The 27,402-nt window shown below is 52.7% G+C and overlaps 1 protein-coding gene across 4 annotated transcripts in view; it reads right to left on the bottom strand.

Annotated features, from left to right (window-relative positions):
• Window positions 1-27,402, bottom strand: part of AFAP1 (actin filament associated protein 1) — a 139,738-nt gene that overhangs the window by 15,587 nt on the left and 96,749 nt on the right. For 3 of the 4 annotated variants that reach the window (XM_064584235.1, XM_045881543.3, XM_064584236.1), the window contains 7 exons: window positions 26,660-26,755; window positions 24,949-25,030; window positions 20,543-20,692; window positions 14,196-14,407; window positions 9,120-9,265; window positions 4,208-4,325; window positions 219-473 (listed from right to left, as the gene is read on the bottom strand). In XM_064584235.1, the coding sequence (XP_064440305.1) occupies window positions 219-473; window positions 4,208-4,325; window positions 9,120-9,265; window positions 14,196-14,407; window positions 20,543-20,692; window positions 24,949-25,030; window positions 26,660-26,755 (1,059 nt within the window). The remainder of the gene's footprint in view (window positions 1-218; window positions 474-4,207; window positions 4,326-9,119; window positions 9,266-14,195; window positions 14,408-20,542; window positions 20,693-24,948; window positions 25,031-26,659; window positions 26,756-27,402) is intronic. The other variant, XM_045881542.3, reaches the window with a different exon arrangement.

The following is a 27,402-nucleotide window of genomic DNA, read 5'->3' as shown; positions in this document are numbered from 1 at the left end:
GGCCAAGAAATACAGTGCTTCAGCCACGAACTAGTTAGGGGAGCTTCATAAGCTCCTGGGTAGCCCAACGTTGATTGCATTTGCAAATTCTATTCTGGTTGAGGCAAAAATCCCACCGCACCCTTGATGAGTCTCGTCTGCTCCAGGAAGGTGACTACCCCCTGCGGGAGGACCGTGATTCCGACAATTCTAGAACAAGACGGAAGGAGATGCTGTACCTGAGAGCTGAGCCCGAGAGGCGCCCTCCCCAGAGAAGAGGGGTTAGTGGGAGGCAGACTGCACGAGGGAGGGTATTTGTAATGGTTACAGGACAGTTTGTCCGGAGACAGCCTAGAAGCCTTTCTGTCAGCAGGCGGGTAGCGTGCAAAGATTTTCGGAGACGGCAAGTTATCGTACAGGACCGCGTGATCATAAAGCACCTCTTCTCCCAGGCCCCTGGCACAGGAAGCAGGAGGGCGGTCTTCGGGGTCCCACTGCAACACACAGCTTCGTCGTTAGTGCTCTTGGCCACAGAAAGCAGAGATTTTAGCATATTGAGACATTATTAGTACCCCCAAAACACGTGCACGTACCCCACACTGGTACCGATAAAACGCACACAAATACACACACACAACAAGTAGGTGGACAACGGTTCTACTTGGAGAGACTTCAGCAAAGGTTTCTTTTTTCCTTAAATCATTCCCAGGGAAACTGGCTTAGGAAATTTTTGCTTTGTTCCATTTTATTTTTAAGGCAGAGGGGAAAAAAAAAAAGAACTGATTTGACATTTCTTTCCTTAAAGAACCTGAGTTTGGAAGTCCTAATCCAGAGAGCAGAAGCCACATGACGTAAGAAGAGGCCTGCCAGCCCGGGGGCCCCCGAAACCCAGAGCTCTGGCTGTCCCCAGAAAGCACCTTGCTATCCGGGCAAAGCACTTTCATTTATAGTCGTGACTATGTCCTGGATGCTGTTTGAGGCGCTTCACAGTTGTTGACCCATATAATTCCCATGGAAATCTCAAGAGGCATGGGGAAACTGAGGCAGAGCGGGGCTCCTCACCCTACAGTGCGTTGCCTCCCAGCTGCAGGCTCCCCCAGGGGAGAAAGCACCTCCTGAGCCTCCCCGTCCGTCATGCAGGCACCAGGGACTTGGGTGGCATGGGTGACCAGGGGGCCACGCTCTGATGCCTGAAGAAAGTGCAGCGACCCAAACACAGTCAGTTGGAAGAAAGAAATGCAATCATCGTAGAAAAGAGGACGTTTCGGCATATAACTGATATAATGGCGTCGTCTCAGCAGGAAACCTTTTTACAAAGGACTAGAATAGCTACAGGCCACTTTGGAGCATGGACTTTAAAGCATAAATGAAAACCTAAAGTCACAACCACAGCCAGAGCCCTTTCCATTTTAAAAGTCTTTCTAAATTGCCTTGCATTTACAAAAAAAAGAGAAATATTAATTCCTATGTTATGCTTATTTTACCCTATTTTTATATCCTTCCGGCCGCGTCTCCTTCTGCCAGACTGTAATTACAGCCTTTTGTTACAAAAATAGGAACGGTCTGAAATCTCACGGGAGGAGCACTTCTGTCCCTTTGCATCCCCTTAGAGGTGTCTATTTTTGTGATATGGGGACCCTCCTACCATCTAAACACAGCGGCCCACACACACAAGCCCGGATGGGACAGCCCCATGAGGATGACCCGCACACGGCTGTCCAGGGTGATTTCCATGCTCTAGATGGACAATCCCCTCCCCCAAACCAGAGGACCAAGTCACATGGAACGCTTAGAAAACAGAGACTCCGTAGAGGTTTCTAGATTAAAAGCATGGCAGGAGATCCTTTTGGAGACTCACTTCAATCTGGTGCTGGCATCAGGGGGACCCTGGGGGTAAGGATGACTGAAGTTGATACACTGCTGAAATGTCTGGGCTCAGAAAGTAGGAACTTCGTAACACCGAGAAAGGAGGCCTTGCAAAGGAGGGACTGCCTGGAAATGGAGCTCGGTGTGCATGCGCACAGTGGGAAGACAGGCCTGAGCTTCAGGGAAGCCCTCACTAGGCCAGCGAGACACAGACTCTGTGCACAGGACCTCACATTTTCGACGCCGCCATCGTGCGCGGAAACAATCGCTCACAACTGCTAAATGCAAAGCCCTTCCAGGATGGCGGGGTTTTATCTCTGAGACAGAGGACGCCGTGGGTGCGCTAAAGAAAGCTCATTCCTGGGGATGGCCTGAACCCGCGTGACCCACACCTAGGGCATGGGTGGGTGGGGGGAGTAGTGCCCGTGTGGGCCTGGGGCTTGTCCAGGCGCTCAGCCCGCCCTGTGGCTTCCGTGTTGAAGGTAAGGAAGAAGGGAGAAAACCCTTTCAGGAAAAGGGGCACGAAGGGGCCTTCGGGCAGGAAGGGCCAGAGACAGGTTTGTGTGTTGTCTGTCCAGGAGGGCTGGTGGCAGAGGCCGAGGGCCCAGAGCAGCAGAGCGCTCCGTGAGAACGAGTTTGGTGGCTGGGCCTACAACGAGGGCAACAGCTGCTCAAGAGGAACTGTGGTCGCCCAGAACCAACGGAAGCCGGGGCAGCCAGGGCCCACCCTGGACGTGGCTCAGGCCCAGGAAGACGCACAGAGACCGCTCGAGGTCCTGCTCTCACGGAGGTCACCATGCAGCCTTCCCTAAGTGGGTGGGCTCAGGGGAGGAAGGCTGGGGCTACGGTGGGCACCAGGAGCCCTTCAAACTCTGGAGACCCTGGTGGCGGTGGGGATAGGGGCCAGGAGCTCACTTTTTTCACTGGGGCAGGACTCATCCCCCACCCCAGCCCTGATCACCCCAGCCTCAGACAGGAAACCATCTGAGGGACTTGTAGCCAGGGTGGGGTTGTGCAGTGGCTCTGCTCTGACCCCTCACCCACATCCTAGCACGGGCCCTAACGTTCATGTAAGCCTGCCAGGCCTGGTTCCCGCTCTGCTCTTGCTCCCCTCCGCCCCTACCCCCACACCTGCAGCCCTGCTGGACTGGAAGGCCATTATCCCTAGTCCAGAGCCCAGGTGCTAGGGGACGTGCAGAAAGTCGGGAAGGAGGGAGAGAGGATGGGCAGGTAGGGGTGAGGCAGGCAGGGAGGAGGGGCTGTGTGATGAGGAGAAACCCCCTTCTGCAATCCAGTAAGGAGCCTGCAGACAAATCCCGGCAGGAACCCCAGGGCAGGCCCAAGAGGGTGGAAGGAAGAACACCCATGACAAGATGTCCAGGACCCTGAGGACACATGACATACAGCGCATGGTAACTGGCTGGCTACCTCTGACCCAAACCACAGAAACCTTCTTTTCAGTCTGCTTCTATTTCTGAGCCCGGGGAGTCCTTGCTTGACCCCCGCACTTCCTTCAAGAAGTCTGTGGCCTCCCGGTTCCTGCCTCAGGCAGGTGTGGATTTTATGACCATGGAAAACAGGGAGCTGATTGGGGACATCCCTCAAAGTACTGAGAAAAGAATGGGTGAGCAAAACAGCAAGAAAAAAATCTAACATACTTTTCAAGTTTGGAAAAAACCAACAATCAACACATCCTATGCCAACCTTTGAAATAGATCTTGACAGATGCCCACTTTTTTTTTCTAATTTTATTTATTTTTTATTTTGTTTTTTGTTTTTTTGTTTTTGTTTATTTTTTTGACAGAGGCCCACTTTAAGGCCACCCAATACCAGGGGACCAATGGTAGGCTGGTTTCTCAAGAGCCCCCCACGAGCCTGCAGACTCGGTGGGCCTCACGCCTGGTGGCGGGGATGGCATGGGGCCTGGCCCGGGGAGCGAGCGGTATGGCCTTGGCCGCAGCAACACGCCCTTTGGGATGTGAGTTCTCTGAGCTCTTCTGCAAGCACTGACTGCTGGGCGATAGCCTCTGCGTGCTCTCTCTGGATGCGTCCGAGTTACAGACCCTAACGTGCTACCCTTCACTCGTATTTTGGGCCGTGCAGAGATACCTAGGTGAGGACCAGGACGCTGAACGACAGTCCGGGTCCTGGCGTCGGGTTCCCTACTTGTGCAGATGCAGATGAACAACTGGTCAAAACCAAGCGCAGGAGGGAGGGCGTGCAGGTTTCATCCTGCCCCAGAGCATGGCGAAAGCCCTCGGGCTCCCGGCCTGAAGTCGGGGGTCCCGGGTTACAGGCAGGCTCCCACCGCCCCATGTCTAACGCACCCGAGCCCGGGCCAGTGTAAGCAGGGCGCACTCACCGAGCCGTTAATGCACGGGACGTCGTCGTAATGCAGCGCCGTGCCGCTGGGGTGCGCGTAGCCGTTGGCGGTGCTCCCCAGGTACGGGTTGGCAGAGATGCCGCGCCTGTTCATGAAACTGCGGGAAAGGAAGTGCGTTAGACGCCCCCAAGCAATCCGGAGCCCTCCGGGAGTCCAGCTGGACGCTCAGGGCCCAGCCGGGGGTGACGGGGGACAAAGCAGCAGCCGGCACCCCGGCAGAAGCGGGGTGTCCGGTGAGAGTGCCGAGGACGGCGCCGAGAGCAGCTGCCCTGCAGGACTGTGGCAAGGACGGTGGTGATGTGCGCTGGACACGACGCGCCGCCCGGCTGTCCTTCCGCTCCTTGTGTGTACTGCTCATCGCCACCTGACGTGTCGTCTGATTAGCTCATCCCCCAGAACGTCAGCCTCAGGAGAGCATGGCCGTGGTCACCCTTGCTCGTTCTGGACCTCAAGTGTCTGGCCAGGAGGCTCTTGGCCAATGCGTGCTGGATGCAAGGACGTGCCAGCGGCTGACTCGTGAAGTTACGTTTGTTAGAAGTGGGAGATGTAAGCGCCCAGGGAAGAGAGAACTCAGACAGCATTTCCTCTACACTAAAAATAAAGTAAATAGCTAAACTGAAATAGTCTGGAAGTATATAAACTTTTTTTTTTTTTTTTTTTTTAATGTAGGCTCCACACCCAGTGTGGAGCCCAACGCAGGGCTCAGACACAACCCTGAGATCAAGACCCGAGCTTCAGTCAAGAGTTGGAGGCTTGGGCGCCTGGGTGGCTCAGTTGGTTAAGCGACTGCCTTCGGCTCAGGTCATGATCCCGGAGTCCCGGGATCGAGTCCCGCATCGGGCTCCCTACTCGGCGGGGAGTCTGCTTCTCCCTCTGACCCTCCTCCCTCTCATGCTCTCTGTCTCTCATTCTCTCTGTCTCAAATAAATAAATTAAAAAAAAAAAAAAGGAAAAAAGAAAATTAAAAAAAAAAAAAAAAGAGTTGGAGGCTTAACCAACTGAGCCACCCAGGTGCCACACCCCCCCCCAATGGTATTTTTAAAAAATTGTGTTTCTTTGCAGGATCTTACATTTCTGTGATAACTAGATGCATAAAAATGGGAGGAAACGAAACTGGTAAGGGCAGGACAGGGAACGAGGAGGTCTCGGGGCGAGGCCAGCCCCTGGTTCCCTGGAGAAGCAGAGGAACCTGCAGTCCAGGGGGCCTCTCCCCGCGGTTCTGAGTGCAGGCGTGCCCTCTGCTGGGCGAAGGCGGGCACGGCAGTCCCGCCTCACACAGGCTCTTTCATGTGTTAACAACGGACAAAAACTTCCAGGATTATTCTGTACTCACAGTACAGATAATTATGTAAGGAAAAGGGAATGTGTAGAAAAGGAACATGCGGGGCGCCTGGGTGGCTCAGTCTTTAAGCCTCTGCCTTCCGCTCATGATCCCAGGATGCTGGGATCGAACCCCGCATCGGGCTCCCTGCTCGGTGGGAAGCCTGCTTCTCCCTCTCCCACTCCCCCTGCTTGTGTTCCCTCTCTCGCTGTCTCTCTCTGTCAAATAAATAAAATCTTTAAAAAAAAAAAAATTTAAAAAAAAAGAAAAACATGCAAGAAGGAAAGACAGAAAAATTTAATCACGTAAGTCTTCTGCCACAACAGAGGATTTTTTGTCTTAAAATATATATTTAAGTTTTTCTAATGTGAGCGTCTTGTTTGAGGGGTTTTGGGGCTGAGGCACCATGTGCACGCTGCCGCACCCCCCGCCGTGGGCGGTCCGTGCCCGGGCGTCTGGAGCCCCAGCAGCAGAGGCCGTCACATGCTTGCTGTGGGGCACCGTGCACACTGCGCAGGGACGGCAGGACGGAGCAGGGCCCACCAGCGAGGGGCAGGACGGAGCTCAGAGCGGACACCAGCAGGGTGCTGCGCGTCCCAGGGCGTGGGGATGAGCGAGGTCACAGACGAACGGGCGCCCCAGCTGGAAGCGGCCCGGGCCTTCCGGGGAGGGACCCAGACCCCAACACAGGGGTCCCCGTGGGGCTCTGTCTGCGGACCAGGCCCCCGTCCTCTGCCTGGGTGCAGCAGAGGCTTCAACCACATATAAAAGTGGAAAGGCAGTGAGAGAGCCCAGGCCACCCGTTAAAAACGTAAGCCCCTCAGAGGAAGCACACGTACTGTGTGAAAATACAACGTAAGGTCTACCATCTTACCACGGCCGAGTGTACAGTTCTGGGCAGTAGGTGCGTCCACGCGGCTGGGTGGCCGGCACGGCCCTCCACCCCCAGCGCTTCCCCACCCCGCGCCCCGCCCCGGGCACCTGCCCACACCTGCCTCCTGCCTCTGTGCATCGGCCACAGGAGTGCACAGACAGAACGCGTCCCCTTGTTCCTGCCTCGTTCACCCAGCACAACACCCTTGAGGTTCATGCCCATTTTAAGGGGTTCCTGTGAGAAGGCGACTCAGGTTGATGGGTCCCTTCTGGTCTGTCCGCTGCCCTCTCTCTGCCCACACTGGTCCATGGCCTTTTAGTTCCACCACTATGACTATAGCCTGCTCACGGCCGCTTGAAAACAGTTTCAGGAAAAAAAATTCAGAATGTTTCCCTTGTGTCATATAATCTATGCATCTCATTTAAAAATAGGCTAGGTCTTGGGAAAATAGATTCCAGTGTTTACCGTTATTGATATTCCTAAATACACTTCTCCCGGGAGAATTTAAATGACTATTTCTTCTTTTACTGCCTTCTTCCCAAAATACACCACTGTCTTCTCCCCCTCAGACATATCCAGCACACAGACACTTCCCCCTGACGACCTTGAAAGGATTCATTAACCAGCTGCCAATTTGCATAAAAGCAAAAATTAATTTAATCTCAGGACATTTATTACACTGGCAAGCTGTCATATTTTATATTTTGAACATCATTTGCTTGTTAAAGCTCTTCTCTCAAGTCTTATACACGTTTAGCTAGAGAACTGGAAAACGAAAATAACCTTTATTGCTAACTAACATTTATAAAGATTTTAATTAGTAGCAAAAATTCCTGTGGCCAAAAAGTCCTTACGCGTGTATTTTTAATAAATAATTTTTCAATACTGCAATCTATGCTCCGTTCTCAAAACCAGGACCTTCCCACATTTGGTTTAGATTAATACTCATCTGGAAAGCGGAGGCTGAGTTTTGTTCTAGGGGAAATCCTGTTATTTGGGCTGCTCTAATGTGTGGTTGTTAGTTGGCTGATTACAGCTGAAGACACACGTGCATGAGGAGGGGCTCCACGATCTAATAAAGTTCCAAAGGAGCAGTTAAAAACCACAAACTCCTTTCTTTCATGTTGCTCTAGATGTGGAGATTTTGCAAAACCCGGTTTATGGATATTACATTTCTTAAAAAGCCGCTTGATTAAATGTACTCGTTTACTGTGTATGCTGAATGATTAGGGGGTTCACTGCAATCCACGTGCACATGGCCGACGGGATAGGGTGTGTTTATGGAAAAATAATGAATAGGAACAGAAGAGTCAGTACTTGACTATGTCACCCTGATTCGACACAAAGGACAGTCCGTAAGCAGTACAGGGAGTCTAGACTTTAGGAAACCTCTAGTGGCACTGGAAATTTTCTGGAAAGAGTCGTACAGACATTAATCTATGTCGTCAAGGCTATTCACCTGAGCTGGGCATAACATGGGGCTCGAGCCCTCCTAGGAGCCCATGTTCCTCTGCTGACCCCAGAGCACCCCAGCCAAGCACTACATGTTCCTTCTACGGCACTGCTCGAGAGACACACGGAGATTGCTCGAACTCCCCTGCACACCACGCTCATGTGCAAACTAGATGGTGGAGCTCATGGTAAACAGGCCAGCGTCGCTGTGGACACTGGGTCTCCCCCTCACAGAGCTGCTGGTATGTTCATCATCACAGGCGGACGAGACAACTCAATCACCTGCTTTGTTTCCAGGCGCCTGTCCTCGGCTTCAAGTGCAGACTCTGCCGATGAGGGTAGCAGAAGCAGGGGTCCAGGGATTGCAGACAGGAGACCAGAGGAAGCTCCAGATGTTGCCCCAGATCCTGCCTCCCTTAGCCTGGTCTCTACAAAGGGAGCTGAGGCCCTGAAAGGTTATAGATCCCTTGTCCAGACTTTCCGCTTAGTAAATGCCACGCAGGACCGGAGCCCGAGTTCCCTCCTCCTCATCCAGCGCCCCTCCCCTCACAGTCCAGGGCACAGGCCTTACAGACCGGTACTATTACGAAAGCAGTTCTGGCCTTTCGGGCCGCCTGAATCTCAAATGCCCTCAGGGTCTGTGGACCTGACCTTGAGAACTGCTGCTGTCATTATCTTCGTTGTCATTATGTTACAGAAATATGGTTCAAAACAATGTTTTCATACAAATAAGCCTTTTAAAGAAAATAAAACCACAACTTAAGTTTTAAAAGTACATGACTGATGACCTTGAACATTCAGCCCTCCTTACAGCAGAGGTAAATCATTTGTTGCATAGAACTGTCCCCTTAATACAGGGGTCAGCGATCTAAGGCCACGGGCCCCACCCAGTCTGCGGCGTGTTTCTGCAAATAAAGTTTTGTTGGAACACAGCACACGGGTTCCCTCACCCACGGTCGGTGGATGTGATGGCAGAGTGAGTCGCTTCAACAGGAAACGATTGGCCCCCGAAGCCAAAAATACTTACTGTCTTGCACTTTACTGAAAAAGTTCACCACCCCTGCTCCAATAGAAAACATGGAGGGAGGAAGTGACAAATATTTCAGCAGAGTTTGAGTCAACATAATACAAAAGGGAGAGTCTTTAGTTGTTCCTTCCCCCCCGAGTCTATGCACACAAAAAGTTAAAAAATTAGTGAAAGAAGAGCGTTGTTTGGCTTCAGGGCCACTTCACACGGGTCTTACCAGAAGGTCTGTTTGGCCGTCTGGATGACGTTCGCAGACGTCTCCACGTCGATGTAGTCGTAGTGCAGGGCTCCGGGGTCTGTGGAGGACCCCGTCTCAGCCAGCAAAATCCCAATCCATCTGCCCATGTCCTCAGAAGAGGAGGCCTGGGGAGGAGAAGGGAGAAGCGTGCGTGCACTTAAGTGACGGTAAGGGGCTCACACTCCCCGCACGTCTGCATAGACACCGTGTAGTAGCAAAGCCAACGCGACCGAAAGCACGTGAGGGGCATAAAGAGGCACGGAGATGCCGTCCCAGCCTGAGCGATGCGCTCATACTGCATGCACGCTAAGTCTCGATGCAGGAAGTTACGGCATGATTTCCACCCAAGGAAACAAAATCTGAGTCCTACGGTGCCATCCGATTACTTTGGGGAAGGGCAGCGGGTGTGAGGTGTGGGAATTGCTGCAGGGAGTTAAATCTCAGCTGAAGGAAGTTGCCTAGAAAGCGTCATTAATTTGGCAACAAATTCTGGCCAGAAGGAGGAGCCCCTCCAACCTGGGCCTGGCCTGACCTAGAAACCCCATGGGACCCACACCTCTATGGGCTCCAAGCTCTGTCCCCCACCCCGTGGCCCTTGTTGGGGCCTCCTAGCCCGGCCTGAAATGGCACTCTTAATTCTCTTGATGAGATGGTACAACCTTCTTTCCTATCTGCTGTGTGTATATAAGTGCAATCATGCTTTATAGTCCCTAGCTGCTTCATGCATGACATTTTTAAGATATTTGAAATGGTCCCCACCCCAAATTTGATCTGCTGAATGTGCCAGTCTGAAATATGGCTTTAAGATCCTGTTCATTAAATTTTTAAGTCATCCTTGTGACGTGATTTGGAAAATCAGAAATTTTACATATATAATGGTATTCAAAACATTTGATTCATCAGACTATGATGTTTAAAGTTTAGGGCACATTGAGCTATTAAGTGCATGAGTTAATGGAATGTGAAAGAAAAATATTTTCATTAAAATTACTAATTTTCAATATAAAGAAAGATCTATTTTTTAAAGATTTTATTTACTCTTTTGTCAGAGAGAGAGAGAGAGAGAGCACAAGCAGGGGGAGAAGCAGAGGGAGAGGGAGAAGCAGCCTCCCCCCTGAGCAGGGAGCCCGATGTGGGGCTCGATCCCAGGACCCTGGGATCATGACCTGAGCCGAAGACGCTTAACCGACTGAGCTGCCCAGGTGTCCCAGAAAGATCTATTAAGTTTAGCTTAAAGACTTAAAGAAAATGCTGGCATATAGTTGCTCATAATATGTTCTTATAATTGTCTGTATTTCTTTGGTGTTGGTTGTGATCTCTTTCATTCATGATTTTATTTGGGTCATTTCTCTTTTCTTTTTGATAAGTCTGGCCAGGGGTTTACCAAAATGAGGTTTTATATTTACAGCCTTGACAAGTTGAACAGAGATCAGAATACATGTAATTGTAAATATTCCCAGAGCCGTTAACATGAGCGAAGCTATTTTTCATGTGCTCACACAATTGGCTAGTAACAAATCCCTCCTAGCCAGTACTGAGGGAGGCCCCAGGACAAGCTGCAGGGACTCCAGTCATGTGCCTTGCAGAGGGAGAATGTAGCCAATGTTCATGGAATGAAAATGAACTCATTTGAATACTTGGGTAAATAAAAGTCACAAATGTGTTATCTTCACTGGTTTTTCTGTCCTTCCCCAACAAAATCTGCAGCCACGATGTATCTATGACTAAATGTATACTGATGTGTCTGTTACTACCTTGTCTAAGCATTTTTTTTTTAAAGATTTTATTTATTTATTTGAGACAGAGAGAATGAGAGACAGAGAGCATGAGAGGGAGGAGGGTCAGAGGGAGAAGCAGACTCCCTGCCGAGCAGAGAGCCCGATGCGGGACTCGATCCCGGGACTCCAGGATCATGACCTGAGCCGAAGGCAGTCGCTTAACCAACTGAGCCACCCAGGCGCCCTTGTCTAAGCATTTTTAAAAGTATTTTAACACACTATGTAACATGGGATTGATACAATTACGCTAGAGCTCATTAATTGTTTTCTTCATAGTTTATAGAATTTTCTCATAGGCTGTGGAAAAAAAACCCTGTGATGTTGAACTGAAATTAGAGGTTATTGGTTATGATCTCATGGTTCTTAATACAGAAATAGATACGGATGTGGATGTGTGAATGCACATACGTGTGTATATGTATGTTTACAAATACGTACACGTACATAACATATACACGTGCGTGAATACACACACGCACGCACACGCACACACACCCATATCTGAGTCCCACCTGGAGGAACCCACTAAGAGCTCTCTGGAGAAATGGCTGAGGACCAAGGAAAGGTACAAGATGAGCCCAGAACATCTTATCAAAGAATGGCGGGGCCCGTGGTGTCTTATCCCAGGGACACAGCAAAGGCCGCAGGGGTGAGTTTGAAGGGCCTTCTGCTGACCAAATCTGGGATGATTCCACCAAAGTAAATCATGACAATAGAGCATTATAATCACTGATTAAAACAATATTCTCTGAATCCCCACTGGTATACATACATAAAGGGATTAATAATTAAATGGGAGGAGCGGGAAACCTTCCTTACAGCAGATGTGAACTAATGTGTATAGAGGGAATGATGGGGTTTCAAAGTCCCTATTTAGCACCTGTCATTATAACGACTGTTTCAGGGAAGCGTCATCAATGGACGCTAACATTAGCAGGTGCAGCTGTGAGCGATAATGGGGTATTTACATAGACGGCCTCAACATACCTTCCCATATGATGCTTTTAAAGACAAAGGGAAAGCCCAGTAAGTTTGCAGCGGGGAAACCTTGCAGACACCCTGCCCACAGGGGAGAAGTGGACACTAGTGGCCGTGGGGGGGCGTGACAGGTGCGACTGCCGGGGGGACACGCTGTGACACCCACCACCGGCTCCGGCGGGGAGCCCACCTGGAGCCCAAGGCAGGGAAAGAGCAGATGCGCCCAGACTGGGGGGCATCTACGCAGTAACTGGTCTGTACCCTCCGCACGTCTCCACGCCACGAAGCCAGCCAGCCGGAGAAAGAGACAGAGGCTGAGGCGACACACAGGCTGGGGTCTCCTCCTGCCTGCAAGGGACACTGTCCAGCTCAGAAAAGCCGGTTAAGATCTATGGATCAGATTACAGGGGTGTGTGAATGTTAATTTCCTGATTTTGATAATTATATTCTGGTTTTGGTAAGGGAATGCTTTTGCTTTTAGCAAATTTGCAATGAAGTATTGAGGGAATAAAGGGGCAACACAGCTGTAAAAGGTTCTGAAACTTCACACAGGAGAGGAATGGGGGAGGGGGGAGCGCAGGAGACCCCCCACACAGGAAAATGTTATTATTGGGGCATATGGATGGAGAGTGCATGGAAATTATTTCTGATATTATCAGGACTTTCCTGAAATTATCTCAAAGTAAAAGTTAAAATGACCTTAGAAAACATACAGATTACATTTCCTGGCTGGTGCACTGCATTTCGTGACTGAGCGAGGCAGGCTGCCTGTGTGTGTTGGGTGGTGTGTGTGTATGTGTGTGTGTGTGTGTGTGAGATTGATGACCGGGACATGGAGGAAGGGGCTGCCCTCCCTCACAAGGACTGGGGGCCCTTCCCGCCTGTGGGCTGCGGGTGCACAAGGGTGCCTTCCTCACCAGGCCGCCCCTGGGTCTGCCTCTCTCCCTTCCGGGATCAGGCATGCGCCAACTCAGACCTCCCCCACCATGCCCTCTCCCAGGGCTGCTCCCGAAGCTGGCCCAGGAGACCTGCCTTGTTTCACATCAAGGCCACAGTTTCCTCCTTTGTGTTTTTAGCTGTCTCCCCTGCACCCACCCTACAGTTTTCAGCCTGCATAAATCTTACTAAGTACAGACTCTGGCCCAATGCTCACGTTTTATAGGTGAATCAAAAAGCCCAGGGAGAAAATAAGACGTGGTGTGATCCCAGTGGGGGCAGAATGAGGACGGGGGCCCAGGAGTGTGGACCCCAGGCGGTCCCAGGACCACGAGTCCACAGCCGGCCGCCTTTCATCCTGGCCAGCCTCGCAGGTTACCAGCCCGTGGGATGAAGAACAGTGTTAGTCTTTTCCCGCCCCCGCCAAAAATAGTTGTTTCTGTGAAAAGAGCCTCTGAAACAAACTATCTCCTATCAAGACTTTCTAGACGGCCTCACGGGCCACCTCGATCCTGGCCCCAAGCGCCGGGCTCGCTCTCTATCCATCTAGCACCACGGTCGTTTGGCCTGTGGGTCGACACCTGAGTCATGGAGCGCACCCAAGCCTGTGCAGCAAATCTAACGCAGCCTCGTTTCTGCCACTGACGCAGCCCACGTCCGCGAGCTCTGGACGTTCACAGCCCTGGAGCTTGCACACAGGTGAGTGTGCATGCGAGTCTGCGTCTTAGTCACCATAGTGTAAATGAACAAAAGATAAAGAAAAGGAGGTCTGAATTCATAGTGGGCAGAAAATAAATTGTGTAATAGGCGGAAAGTAAAATTGGCAGTTTTCAGCAGATAGCTAAGAAACCAGGTTCAATTGCTTTTCTGCTTTAGTGAAGAATTTGTTCCAGAAAAGCAGGCAGACACATAACAGATGCACACAAAGCTGAGGGCGCTTCAGAATTAAAGGTGTTCTTTCAGTTTCTATGGGATTGGCACATGAGCCACAGTCTATAGGGTTATCTAAAAACACCTGTTTCGTCTGTAAAGAGGAACATTCCAAAGGGCAAATTAAACAAACACCATCGATTCACAGGTGGGCCATGGGGGCAAAATGAGTTATTTTTCTGCCGCCTTTAGGAAGCAGTGCGCCGTATGGAGTCGCGTAGCTCATCTCCACGCAAAGGCACGCGGAGGAAAGGAAGCCGGGCGGTGGGCGGGCGCAGGGCAGCCTGTTCTGCCAAGTAAGAATGGGCACTGCCCAGGGAGGAGGAGACAGAAAAGGCCAGCAGAGGCCACCACGGTGGGCAAGAAGGACACGGCCAGAAGCCACGGTGCCCCGGGGAAGGATCTCGGAGCGTGGCCACGGGCGGCACCTTACCTCCAGCACGGCCACCTCCTGTCCGTTGCGAAGCAGTCGGAAGGTCAGGGGGTGTTTGGAGTCCAAGCCCGGGATCACGTCACAGCCGCGCAGAGGAATAGAAACGATGTGGGTCTTGAGATCGGTCCTGTCCTTGTGGAAGATGAGCTTGTTATCCTTGACTCGGCACCAGCGCTCCCGCCAGCGGCTGTTGGAGAGCACGTTGAGGTAGCCTGCGAGGGGGCCGAGGGCAGACAGTCAGCGCGTGGAAGCCGGACCCCCACAGGCCTTCAGCCAGCTCTGCAGGCTCCTCGTGAGGCAGACAGCCCACCCCACAAGCCCCTGAGCTCCTGCAGTTTGAGGATTTTGTCGGACGGGTGAAGCCCACCCAGATGGGATGGAAACCCCATGTCTCTGACCCTGCACAACACCTTTACCGCTCTGGGGAGATCTGTGTACCCCTGCACGTGGGATCGAATCGTAAGAACAGTGATCGTCATTTCTAAAAAAGGAAATCTCAAATACGAGAGAAACGGACCGCTCTCGTTTGCCACAAACCGATGAGCAGACGAACATACACAATGTGAGCTAACGAGGCACAGGAACCAAATCTCACAGGGCGGCTGCCCCTCGTACCCTGAGGAGAAGAATGCCCCCTGCCTTTGAGACGGAGGGAGGCAGTGACGTGGCACAGAAAACTCAGGTCAAAAAGGAAGGAATAAAATGAGGATGTCTTAAGTCATCAGCCACTTTTTCAATTCACGCATGCATGCACACGTACACACATGCCCAAAGGGTTTAGGAGGGTGCGTTTTGCTTCTCTCCGTGTCTCTAACACACTTAGTTTTTGCGTCTTACACACGTCATTAGCAATGGGTAAATGCTAATGGAATCCTGTAAAATAAAACCCTGAACACGCAGGTAAGTTACAGGGCTTAAGGATGCTTTCTACATGACAGATAAATATTTGCTCAATGAATTCCCGAGGTGAACACATGAAGTGGAAGTTTTCATTTGGCTCGGCGTGACATCCATTCTACCGATAACCCCTACACGCAAGGTGCACTGCTTCTCCTGGAACAAAAGCTTTCACCTGGGGCCTATGTTGCTGTATTTATAAGAGAAAAAGGGGAGAAGCCAGTCCACTGGATCAAGTGCCTGGGACCCAAGTTCCTTGTATTTTCTGTTTAGGAGGGAGTGCAGGGAGGAGAAGAGAGGCTGGGGTCCAGTCAGGGGAAGGAGGTTACTCCTGACGTGTGACTGTTACAGGCCACCCAGCAAAGCCTGACCTGAAGCTATTTTATTTTATTTTTAAAAGATTTTATTTATTTATTTGTCAGAGAGAGAGCACACAAGCAGGGGGAGTGGCAGGCAGAGGGAGAAGCAGGCTCCTCACTGAGCAGGGAGCCCGAAGGAGGGCTCCATCCCAGGACGCTGGGATCATGACCTGAGCTGAAGGCAGACGCTTCACCGACTGAGCCACCCAGGCGCCCCTCTGTTGAGGAATTTAAGCAATAAGACCTAAGAGGATAGCCGACTTCTCGATAACAGTGACCAGGTTCATTGTAAGCTTGCACATGACTTTCTACTGGAGAACTTGGCACATGGGGCCACTCTGGCTCAGGTGCACCCCTTCGCAGTGTGGAGGGGGCAGCTACTGAGCACGCTCCACTAACCAGGGGGATGCTAATCTCTGGAGCAGGCTAAGGCACTCTCGGGATATCTTCTTCCCTGACTGAACCCAGCCCAAAGTCACCAATGCTATGAATTTCTTGACATTTGAGTCACAAAAGGAATGATTATATTGGACAAACCCTCGTTTTATTTAGAGCATGACATCATAGGAAATTACCATGTCTTAATGCCTTTCTCAGATTTATTTTCAGTTCCCAAAAGAGAAAAGCGAAGAGAAAGTCACAGGGGATGAGCGGCCCGTTTCTATAAACAGGAAAGCCCACGGTAACCGGCCTCCAGTGCCAGGCTCACTCCCCTCTGCTCCTCTCTGAGAGGGGTGGCCTTACATTCCCATCTTCGGGGTGGGGAGCACAGGGAAATGACGGACAGCCCATCGAAGGCATCTGGAGTCACAAGCTAGGTTCCCATGCCCCTGACTCTCTGATGGGGCGGGTGCAGACTCATAGTTCAGCTGCAGCACACGGCTGCCACCAGGTGGTGCCCGAGTGCAGCCCGGCCTGGTACTGCAGGGACAGCCGGGTCCTCCAGGGGTCCTCTGGTGAGAGCCGCATCCCCCACGCCAGGCTCACCCGCCCGCCCAGGGCAGTTCCACCAACTGCATGAGACAATTTCAAGGCAATTTGATTTCTTTTTAGATCCCACCCATCATGTTAAGTGAGATGATACCGTATCTTTGCAGTTTGGGAACGTCAGTTAGATGTTTTGGGATGATTCTTGCTCTGAATTCTAAGATTTCTCGCAAAACCATGGCAAGAGGCTCAAGGTTTCATGAGAGCTGTAAAAGTAATGTTAGAGACCCCTCATAGCCTCCGCACCAGCTGCTCCCGAGTTCAAGCAGCTGCAGAAGAGCCGGCGGAAGTGGGGCGAAGCGTCCACGGAGTTCCCCTCTATAGGGCGGGAAATGTGGCATCTGCCTGCCAGGCTCTGGTCCCGCTCTTGAGAGGCCTCTCATCCCAGTGTGACGGCTGGTTTCACTCGCAGGCCTCGGTTTATAATCAGCTGGGAGGAGACATCCCAGGGAGACGGGGGCCAGGGATACCAAAGGTCACGATGCTGCCACCGGCCGAACCCAGTCCCCCTGGTGCCCAAACCCCATCTGACCATCTTAGGGGCCTGTCCTCCAACAGGTGCACGTGCCCAAGAACAAGGATGCCGACGCCCCAGGGCGGTGACTTATACCAAGAACGCTTTCTGCCCCCTTGATTGAAGTCGCCTGATTTTTTGTTGGGTAGATTGTGAAAGAAGGTAAGAGGTACAGAACTTCCCTGTATGTCCACTGAAAAACGCTACTGCCGAAAATGTCACAAAGTCACAGAACAGTCGAGCTAGGAGGGCCCTGGAATCACCCAGCAAGGCCCTCAAGCTAGCTCAGCTTATGCTGCCTCAGGGAGACCTCCACCCGAGACCTGGGTGCGCTCCTTCCGCCCAGCTCCTGTGCTCCCTTAGGACCCATGCCATGCACCCGCACTGCCCTTACATGGCCTGAACTATGTCCGTGTGCTCAGGTTTCTTAAAAATAAGCACGTTAGGTGAACCAACGAGTAACAACAGCAACCGCTTACTGAGCATAAGTTATGGCTTAATTATTAAGCACTGAGCTTGGTGTTCATGATTTTATCTTTCAGTTTCCTTAGGAAAACAAGGTAAGTATGAGCCCGTTTCACAGAGGAAGAACCTGAGGCTCAGGCAGGTAATGCAATTTGCTTAAGGTAATTCATTCCGCCAGTGAGCGGGCTGAGCTGCTCGTCTGCCAGGCCCTGTGCTGATGGGTGCTGGGGCGCGGCTGGGGCGCAAGGGAGTTCTGAGTCTCATCCCGGAAGGCGGGAGAGAGCTGCAGAGTCGGGCTGAGACGAGACTGCCAGAGGCTCTGAGCTGAGCCGCACAGAGACTCGTGTTTCAGCCTAGGACCCTGTTTTCATAGACCCCCGGTGGCCTGGAGGGTGCAGAGAAGGCGGCCAGTCAGGAGGCTGGTGCGCTGGCCCAGCAGGGGACAGACGGGGCAGAGAGCGAGAGGACACGTGTTTCCTGACAACAACCGCTGGGTTTGTAGAGACACTCGTGGGCACCAGAGAAGGGCAAACAGAAGATCCTTCTGGGGCCTGGTGCACATCGCAGACCACGGCATGCCTGTGGCTGTGCGCAGCGCTCACCCAGCTGACGCCCCCATCACGCTGGGCGTCGGGGCAGGAAGGAGCGGCGCCACGGGGCTGGCTGGGCTGACCCGGTCAGCTGGCTGGGGGGCTCACTGCCCCTCCCCGCTCCCCTTGGGGGTGTCTGCAGAAACCATCTCCTACCCCCAACAGGATTTTTATCATGCATCTGGAGTCCCAGCTGCCACATTGCAGGGAAGAGTGGATTTGAACCCAGGTCTTGGTTGCTCCTGGGAGCTCTCTTCTGCCTGCCTAGCAGCATGGCCCCTCCGGCCCGGCCCGCAGGGCTCTGCTCACAGCACGGGGACTGGGGCTGCATGGCCCCAGCTTGGCACGGCGGGGGTCTTGCGCCTTTACCCAGCTGACATTTTCTGCCTACAACTTTGCAGCTGTACCAAAATCACTGAGAACAGTCATCTCCCCCGTCCTTCCTCTGCCCCTTCTCTGGCCCCTGGACCCAGCGAAGACCTAGATGACAGTCTTAAAATCTTGTGGACAGAGGAAGTTCTCTTAATAGAGACAAAAGATGTCCCCTGAGCTGTTTGGAAGAAATCCACACATGGGTAATTATAGGCTCCAGATTCCCCCCTTCCTGCCCTCGGAGTGGCCAACTGTGTTTCTGAGAAAGTGCCAGCAACAGGATTTCCTGCAGGGCCTGAGCACCAACACAGGGAGGCTGTTTATGGGGGGTTATGAGAGGGCAGATGCAGAAGGAGGGGCAGAGCTGGGTCAGCTTGTGGGGCTCATGTTCTGGTTTGTAACGAGGGTCTGGACCCCAGTGTCTACCTTGCCTTCCACATGAATGTTGCTTTTCATGAAAGAATTTCTACTTCTTCCACTGACCTAGAGCAGTTTAAACGACAAAAACGAGGGGCTCCTGGGTGGCTCAGTCGGTTAAGTGTCTGACTCTTGGTTTTTGGCTCAGGTCATGATCTCAGGGTCCTAAGCTCGAGCTCCACGCCAGGCTCCACACTCAGCAGGGAGTCTGCCGGAGGGCCTCTCTCCCTCTCCCTCTGCCCCTCTCCCCCTCATGCACGCATTCTCTCAAATAAATAAACCTAAAAAAAAAAAAAAAAAAAAGCCAAAAATGAAGCTAAAAAAGTTGTTCCCTTTGTCGGATAATTCCCTCTTTCCGTTTTTATCCCTACCTCTTCTGCAGGGCCAACCCAGAAGGAGAAGCAACCCCACGCCACCCAGTGCTTCTTGCGGCACCAACGAAGGCAGAGGCGGACAGGAAACTGCACCTTGGCATCAGCAGACTCACGTTTTTCCTTCTGCTGCTTGGTGCTAGAGCTTTGTGTGGTCTGCTGTCGTCCTGCCCCTCGGTGCACCCCCACCCAGGGTGGCCAAGGCTCGACCAAGGACGTGACTCTACCGGGCCCCCTGAAGTCTCGCGTGGGGCTTCCTAGGAGCACATCCGTCAAGGCCAGAGGGAGCTGGGACCTCCCCCGGACCTGCCCTCAGAGCGCAGCCCACGCCTGGCTCCTGCACGCCCGGGCACCCATCCCCTCTGCGACCCACCCCCTCTGCCCGCCGCAGTGCCGACTCTTCTGTCGTCCTGGCACAGCTCACATCCCGGGACATGACGGCTGGTGAATTACTTCATCATTGTCTGTATGACCAACTTTGGACACTTGGGGCAGCGTAGCCCCAGATAAGGCCCATCCCCTGGGCAGGTGGATGCTCACCGCCACACAGGGGTGAGCAGAGTGAGTCCGCAGAGGGAAGCGACCAGGGACCTGCTGGCAGGACATGGGGCACCTACAGCCCATCCTCAATTCCTAATAGAGGCCGAAGCCCCGTCGCCCGGCTTCCAGGGCTGTTCTCCCGCGAAGGGCTACACGGTGGCCAAGGAAACGGTACGGGTGTGCAACCTCACCCTCCACCCCTCCCCAGCAGCCACCCTGCCCGCACCGCCACCTCGCTCGGGTCCCTGGGAGATGCTCCCGTTGCCCTGGTTTCCCTCCTCTTAGTCACCGGGTCCCACTGCACGTCCCTCCCTGTGACCGCTCGTTCAGACCCGTCTCTGCCATGTGAGCGGAAGCCCCGGGAGGGCTGGAGCCGCGTTGTGGGCACCCACCCCATCCTGGTGGGGGCAGCTGCTCGGAAAGGACTCCAGGTGACAGACTGACGATGGAGTGGTCCAGCAGGCTGCCCTTGATACTGAGGTCTGAGACGCAGTGCTGCCAGGACGGCTGGTTCACCGTGTCAGCCCAGGGGAGAGCGCCAACTGTAACCCCACATGCTCCGCGCTCCTTCCTTCGCTCGCCAAGGCACGTGCGTGTGCCCCAGCTTAGAAACGGTTAAAAGGAATTTGGGAGCACTTCATAGGATCAAAGAAAGAATTTGTTTTTCATCTTGAAAGAACCTCAGAGATCATGTCAAACCCCCGCGAGATCTTTTATTGATAAGCAGTAAAGATGGAGTACATCTCGCACCATTCTGAGGATCAGCGGCCTGACGCGTGCGAGCCCACGCGAAGCGGAGGCCACTCCAGGAGAGGCCAGGCACCCTCCGTCTTACCGCAGGTGGGGACGTCCTCCTCCGCGGATGAGGTCTGCTCATCTGTCGAGGGCTTTTTCTTCCCCAAGCCGATGATCTTGGTGATCTTCTTCCCAGTGACTTTGGACACGGTTCCCTTGGCCTCTGATTTGGAACTTTTCTTCCTCTTAACTGTCAAGAACAATGAAAACAAGAAAGTGTGTTTCAGTGATAGACCTTAACTGAGAAAAAATAAAAATAAAGCATAAATCATAGTCAATTTTATTTTCCTCATTTTTTACTCATCGGGCACCTTCTCTGTGCCAGCTATTGGTGTTGACACAGAAGATAGCAAAAAACAGGTGTTCTGAGGGAGCTCCTGTTCTAAAGTAGGCTGAGAGCATGCACACGGGTGTGCGCACAGGTCCACACACACGTGGACGCGTGCACGCACGGAGCGGCCCGAAGGCGCCAGGCCTGGGCAGAGAGCTACGGTGGAGTGACACGGCAGAGGCGCTGGGTGGCGGGGGAGGGCGACTTTGAGCCGGGAGCTGGGTGAGGAGGAAGCGGCTGAGAAGAACCCAAAGAAGAACCTTCTGGGCAAGAAGAGCATCAGCCAACACAAAGGCCGTGAGGCTGGGGGGAGCTGGACGGGTGTGAGGAACAGAAAGAGGCAGTGCGGCCACACCTTGGCCAGCTCGGAGAGGGGACGAGGGAGGGAAAGGGGGATGCGGGTCTTCCCCAGTCCCGGGAAGCCCTTAAGCAGCCCCTCACCCATCCCTGAGACATGCACGTAGCTCTGCGCTCTCCAGAACTCTCGGCCCATTATGGTCTGCTTTTGCCTGCAGGGCATTAAATTATGAAGTCATGCCCAATATATCAAATTCACAAACCCTGTGCCTCAAAACAATTTCTGGCTTCCTTTGGGAAACTAGAAGATCTGGCAACTCTGGACGCCCTTCTGGGATTTCGTGGAGATCAGAGGTGTGTCAGAGAGTGCACCCAGGACTGGGAGGCAAGATCCTTCCTCCCACAGCAACTCTGCAAAGGGACATGTCACTCATTCCATCATCCGAGGGCCATGATGTGCCTAGTCTTGGAGCCAAAGGGGAAAGGGCAACTTTCCAGACTGCACAGGACACTGGGGCGCTGGGAGGGTCAAGTGCAGCTTCACAACAGAGTGGGGTGGGATGAGAGAGGGGCTCCACAGCCTCCAATAACCCTCCTGGTGTCCCCATCTCCAGGGTGACTCCCACCTCCCAGTCTATAACCCACAGGGGGTCATAACCCCTTTTGAAAATGTCATGAGGCAGGAATTCCTTCCCCTCCTGCTCAGCCCAGCACAAGAACACACCATAAATAGCCACAGGATAATTTCAGAGAGAGGGGAATCGGGACGTGGGATTACAACCCCGGGGCCTCATTCCTAAAGCCCCCTGTAATACCGATGACTCATTCTCTCTCGGCGGGTGGGGCAGTTCTCTCTCTTCCTGTCCCACTCTGCTACCACTGGCGGGACCCCAGGTGCAGGCCCACATCCCCACCCCGCCCCAGTGTGTTCCCTGGCCCCACAGACTCAGTGCCACCCCAAGGTCAGTCACTTGGTTTTGACCCTTATTGCCTCTCTAGAAACGACAGTTGAAAGAAAAGAAGCCATGCCAAATTTCTGGGTAAACACAGTGTTTTTTCCAGACTGGATGAGGTGCCCCCCACAATCTCTGCGTTGAAGCCCTAACCCCAGCATGGCTGTATTTGTGATGGGGTCCCAGGAGGTCGTAAGGGTGGGGGCCCGATCTGGCAGAATGAGTGTCCTTTTTAAGAGACTGAACACAGAAGAAAGGCCATCGACGTGAGGACACGCGGGGGGAGGCGGCCGTCCGCAGGCCAGGAAGAGGCCTCCCAGGCAACCAGCTCTGATGGCAGCGCCCTCCGGGGCTCCCGGCCGGCCGAACCATGACAAATAAACGTCTGTTGTTTAAGGGCCCAGACTGGGGTGTCTTGTGAAGGCCTCGTGTGTGATACAGAAGCGGGAACACAGGAAGGCCACTCCCACCCCTCCTTACACTCTCCCAACAGCCACCACCCCCTCTTTTCAAAGAAAGCGCCAAGAACCCGTTGCAATCTCAGCGGGAAGGCCCCTTCCCCCCAGTTACCACCAGGCATGGGGGTGTGCACCGTGGCCACACCAAAGTGAAAGCAGCCGTGCATGACCCCTCTTAGCTGTTTCGAGAGAGCGGTGAGACCATCTGTGACCACAGTCCCATTCCAGCGACGCTTGGCAAGGGTGGCACTCCCAGTGTACCCTCAAGGCCCCCTTTCACAGAGCTTGCGGGGTGCGCCGAGTTCTTCCCCGTGGCTCAAAGCAAAGAGGTTACGTTTACTTCCAATTCTACTCGCATTTGCTCCTGTTGGGAAAGTACCTGCGGGACCCTGACTACAAAGAAAAGAGATCATACTTTTAATTCCTAGAAGAAGCCCGATTAATGCTTTGCAAAAGCCGAAGCAAGGGACTCCTTGGAAGAAAAAGCCAAAGTATGGAGGAACTTGAGAATACGTCACTGCTATTTTACTACACAAAGGCAGAATTCGGGACATGTAATAAAATTATGAAGAAACCCCCAAAACTCAGAACTCTCAACTGAAGTCAGAGCGCAGGAAAGCCACAGGGGTCCACACGTCACACCCCACGAGTGAGGGGCAGGCAGGGAGGGCGGGGGCCACCGAGGCAAAGCCCACTCCCAGCATCCGTAGGGCCATAACCATCGTCAGCACAGACGCGCAGACGCTGCCATGTAGCCCGCAGAGAATCTGAGTCACAACGTGGCTGGGAAAAGGGGAGCCGTGCTGAACTCTCTCACGGCAAATAGCTCGAGAGTGAGCAGCGAGGATAGAAGCTAAGGTCGAGCCAGGATGCACTTAAACTATCCACTTCCTTCAGCAACGACTTAGTGTCTGCGAGACGCAAAGCAGAACACTTGTGAGCCCAGGGTCACCTTCCTTGTGAAAAGGAAGCAGGGGAATTCTAGATAGAGGTGCGTTTCCTGACACAGACCTCCAGACATCTGTATCGTTCTGTGAACCTGATTTCCAACAGGGAGCCAGGGAAGAAATGGCAAATGAGGAAGGAGACCGGCCGAGGCCGTGTCTGCCACGCCCCACGTCTGAGCAGGGACCCGAGATTGTAGGTTATTCTATTGCAGGGCAAAACTTAAAGATAGCTTTCCTGGCTTTGATTACACATTACGTGCCCACGGAAGACAGATGATGCCTTCCCCTGAGTAACTTCCGATGGAGAGAGCAGAAATTGCACTCCGACACGACCGCATTAGGGAATCACACGGGCAAAGGCAGAGACCATGACCTTTTGGGGTGAACCTTGTCATGTCACAAGAGTCCAGCTTACTTGGATTTCAAGATTCTTAGTGGCCTGGCTTGCTGTCTCGTTGAAGGGGACCTCATTTCAGAGCTGGGGGGTGTCTGTTCCATTCTAGCAAGAGAGCACAGATGAGCTGGGTGGGCAGACCGCTCCCCCGGGAAGCCAAGGTCCCAGGGCCACGAGCATATAGGCTGTTAACTCTGCACAAAGAAAACTCCGCCACGACCCGCAAATCCTACTTTCCTCTTGGCCCACACCCTGGGAAGGAAAGTGAAAGTCAAGCCATGGACTGGGAGAAGCTACATGCAAGACACATTGATAAAGGACTTGTATTCAAAATATATCAAGAGCTCTCAGAAGTCAGTAAATATGAACAAAATCCAATAAAAATATGGGCAAAGATTTGGACAGACATTTCATCAGATACATGGTTGGCAAAAAAGCACATCAAAAAGGTTCGTCGTTAGTCTTTAGGGAAATGCAAGTTAAAGCCACAATTACAGAACACTATAGACTCATTAAAATGGCCGTAATTTATGCTCGGAAAGCTGACTTAGAAAAAAATAATTCAAAATCCAAAAGCCCACGTTCACAGCAGCATCATTCACAAGGGCCAGAACGTGGGAGAACCCAAGGGTCTGCTGATGGATGGACAGATAAACACAATGTGGTTCATCCAGAGGATAGAATGTTATTCAGCCTTAAAAGGAAGGACATTCTGACACCTGCTACCACGTGACTACCAGCTCTCCCCGCTGTAAATTCCTTTCAGTGACAGATCAGGTAAGGAAATGAGCTGCCGGGAGCCCAGCAGTCAGGATACATGCAGGGCGCCCACGCCTGGGGCCAGGGTTCAGTAGGACGGCGGGTGAAGACATGTGGGGCTCCTGTCAACCAAAAGGGCTTCTCTGCACTTCCGATGTGCAACTTGGGCCGTGCCGTCTACGTCACTGAACTTCCAAGGAGACTTGTCCCACAATCAGAGCCCACGGAGCTGGCCACGGCTGATTTTTGTTGTTTACTCTTGTTTTTGTGTTTCGGTGTTTGTGGTTTGGGCACGAGTAGAACTCACCTTGTTCTTTTCCTTCACACACAGCGACTCCATTCTCCATAACGCCCTCCCCGTCCGAGCTGGGTCTCTCAGAAGACAGCTTCTGTGAGGGTAAAAAGGATTAAGTTATTCTCACCATGGTTCGCACTGGCCGCGTGATGTCTCAGGGATCAGTCCCCAGTGGTCCCCACAGTGGAAGGAAGTGTGGCCAAGTCCGCGGCAGCGCTGGGAGGCCAGGGCTCAGGTACAGACCAGCGGCCGGCCGGCTTGCGGATAAAGCTTCAGGAACAGCAGAGGAATGGAGAACATGACACACACTCTGGTGCCTCATCGCATCCAAATCACTTTTACTTGCAAGTAATTTTGAAAAAATATTAAGATTACAAAAAATATGCCCCTCACCAAGCCATGTTATCCTTCCAGAAGCAGAGAGGCCATCATCCGCTCAATTCCCTCCCGTTGCCAACCAGTAATCGGGTGAGGTCAGACATCTGCTGTAACAGGCACCCTCCGAATGTATACGCAGGGACAAGCTACGGTCGACACCGTCCAAGGGCACGCCCGAGTGCTTGGGATTACTTTAGCCCCGATACCTGGATATAGGGAGCAGGACCCTGAGCTGGCATCTGAAGAAGAGATGCTGCTTAGAGCGGGAATCCTCCGTTCCAGTGGGAGAACTGTGGCATCAGGGTGGAGGAGGTGGACTTGAACTCACCCCTCCCGGTCCCGCACATCATAGCCCACCGCCACGGGGCCTGGCCGGGCGCTAACAGGACAGCCTTAGAGGCGAGAGATCAAAATGGCCAGTGCCCGTGGGGAACGGGAAACCTGACGTGCTCAGCAAAGAGGTATGGGGGCAGCCTGCCTGGAAAGCGGTGTGCTCAGCAGCACGAATCAAAATCCTAAGAGATATTTCTACCATTTCGTCTAGTAAACCAACTTCTGGGAGTCTCTTCTCAGGTAACAGAGACACAGCGAAGACTCTTGTGCGAGACGCCAAGGGCTGTGCTGCCTTAAACTGTCTGCAGAAGGAAGATGGGCCTGAAATCAGTGGACTGCGAGTAAGCAGGCTGCCTGCTACAACGCGGGCGGGCCTCACCCAATCAGGCGAAGGCTAGAACAAAAAGACCCGCCTTCCCCCACAAGAGGGGATTCTCCAGAAGATGCCTGCAGACTTCATCTGCACCATCGGCTCCCCTGGGTCTCCAGCGCAGACCTCCAGGGTAGATTTCAGACTTGCCAGCCCCCATCATCACATAAGCCAATTCCTTATAATAAATCTCTTCAGGGGAGCCTGGGTGGCTCAGTCGGTTAAGCGTCTGCCTTCGGCTCAGGTCATGATCCCGGGGTCCTAGGATCAGTCCCACATCAGGCTCCCTGCTCAGTGGAGAGTATGGTTCTCCCTCTGCCCCTCACCCTGCTCCTGCTCTCTCTAATAAATAAATAAAATCTTTAAAAAAAATAAATCTCTTTGTATGTGTATATATACGTGTACTTGTGTGTATCTGTATGCATACTTACATAACTTTGCAATGTATTTAACATTTTACACCTAATTGTATGTACTTGATAACACAGACACACACACACGCCCTATCAGTTCTGCTTCCTGGAGAACACGGACTAAAACAAGAACAGACACAATAATTCTCTCAGAGAACGTTATCAGAACATTGAGGGAGGCCTAAATCAGCTGCAAGGACACTATTCCTGGGAAGAAAGACGCCCTTACCTTCTCTAGCTCTGTCTTGTGCACTGGAGAGATCGAGGGGGGAGGACCTTCTAAATCCGCTGGCCCGCTGCAGCCGCTGTAGACGTCTCGGATCACCTACAAGAAGTGCAGACATGCTTGAGGGCTCTCGGAGGCCGAAGCCGGCATGAACCGGCAGGCATACGGTGTGGTGGGAAAATCTGTGGGCTCAAAAGCACCTGGTTTAAATCCCAAGATGCCAGGTGCTCCTTCATTCACTAGCTCATGCGTTCACTCACCAAATGTCTCTCTGATCCCGGTACTGACACAAGTTTCAGGATACGGGGAGAACACAACACCTCGCTTTCATGGGGCCTGCATTCCAGTGTAAGTTAGATATCACGGTGAGCAGTACCACCCGAGCACGAAGGTAAAGTAAGACAGCAGTAAGTGCTACAAAGACTGGAAGGTTGTGTTTAAGGAACAGGGAATGGCTAATTGACAGGATCAAGAGGCCTCACTGGGATGACAGGTAGGCTGGGAGCCAAATGCCCAGAAGGACGCAGCCACATGAGGACCCAGTGGAAAAGGCTCCCAGGCAGAGGGGCCAGCTGGTGCAAAGGCCCTGTGGTGGACATGAAGTGTTTAAGGATACCACCTGGCGCCGTGGGGCAGGAGGCAGGGGCAGGCCACCAGGAGGGTCACACAGGCCCGGTGAGCAGCTCGAGCCCTGGAGTGACAGGAGTGACTTTCTGGGAGGAGGTACAGTGCAGAAGCCAGGAGGA

Source organism: Mirounga angustirostris, unplaced genomic scaffold (genome assembly GCF_029215605.1).
Source record: "Mirounga angustirostris isolate CCGP_5_RB_7025 unplaced genomic scaffold, mMirAng1.0.hap1 SCAF_2, whole genome shotgun sequence".
Classification (NCBI taxonomy): Eukaryota; Metazoa; Chordata; class Mammalia; order Carnivora; family Phocidae; genus Mirounga; species Mirounga angustirostris.
This window is presented reverse-complemented; position numbering and strand designations above follow the sequence as displayed.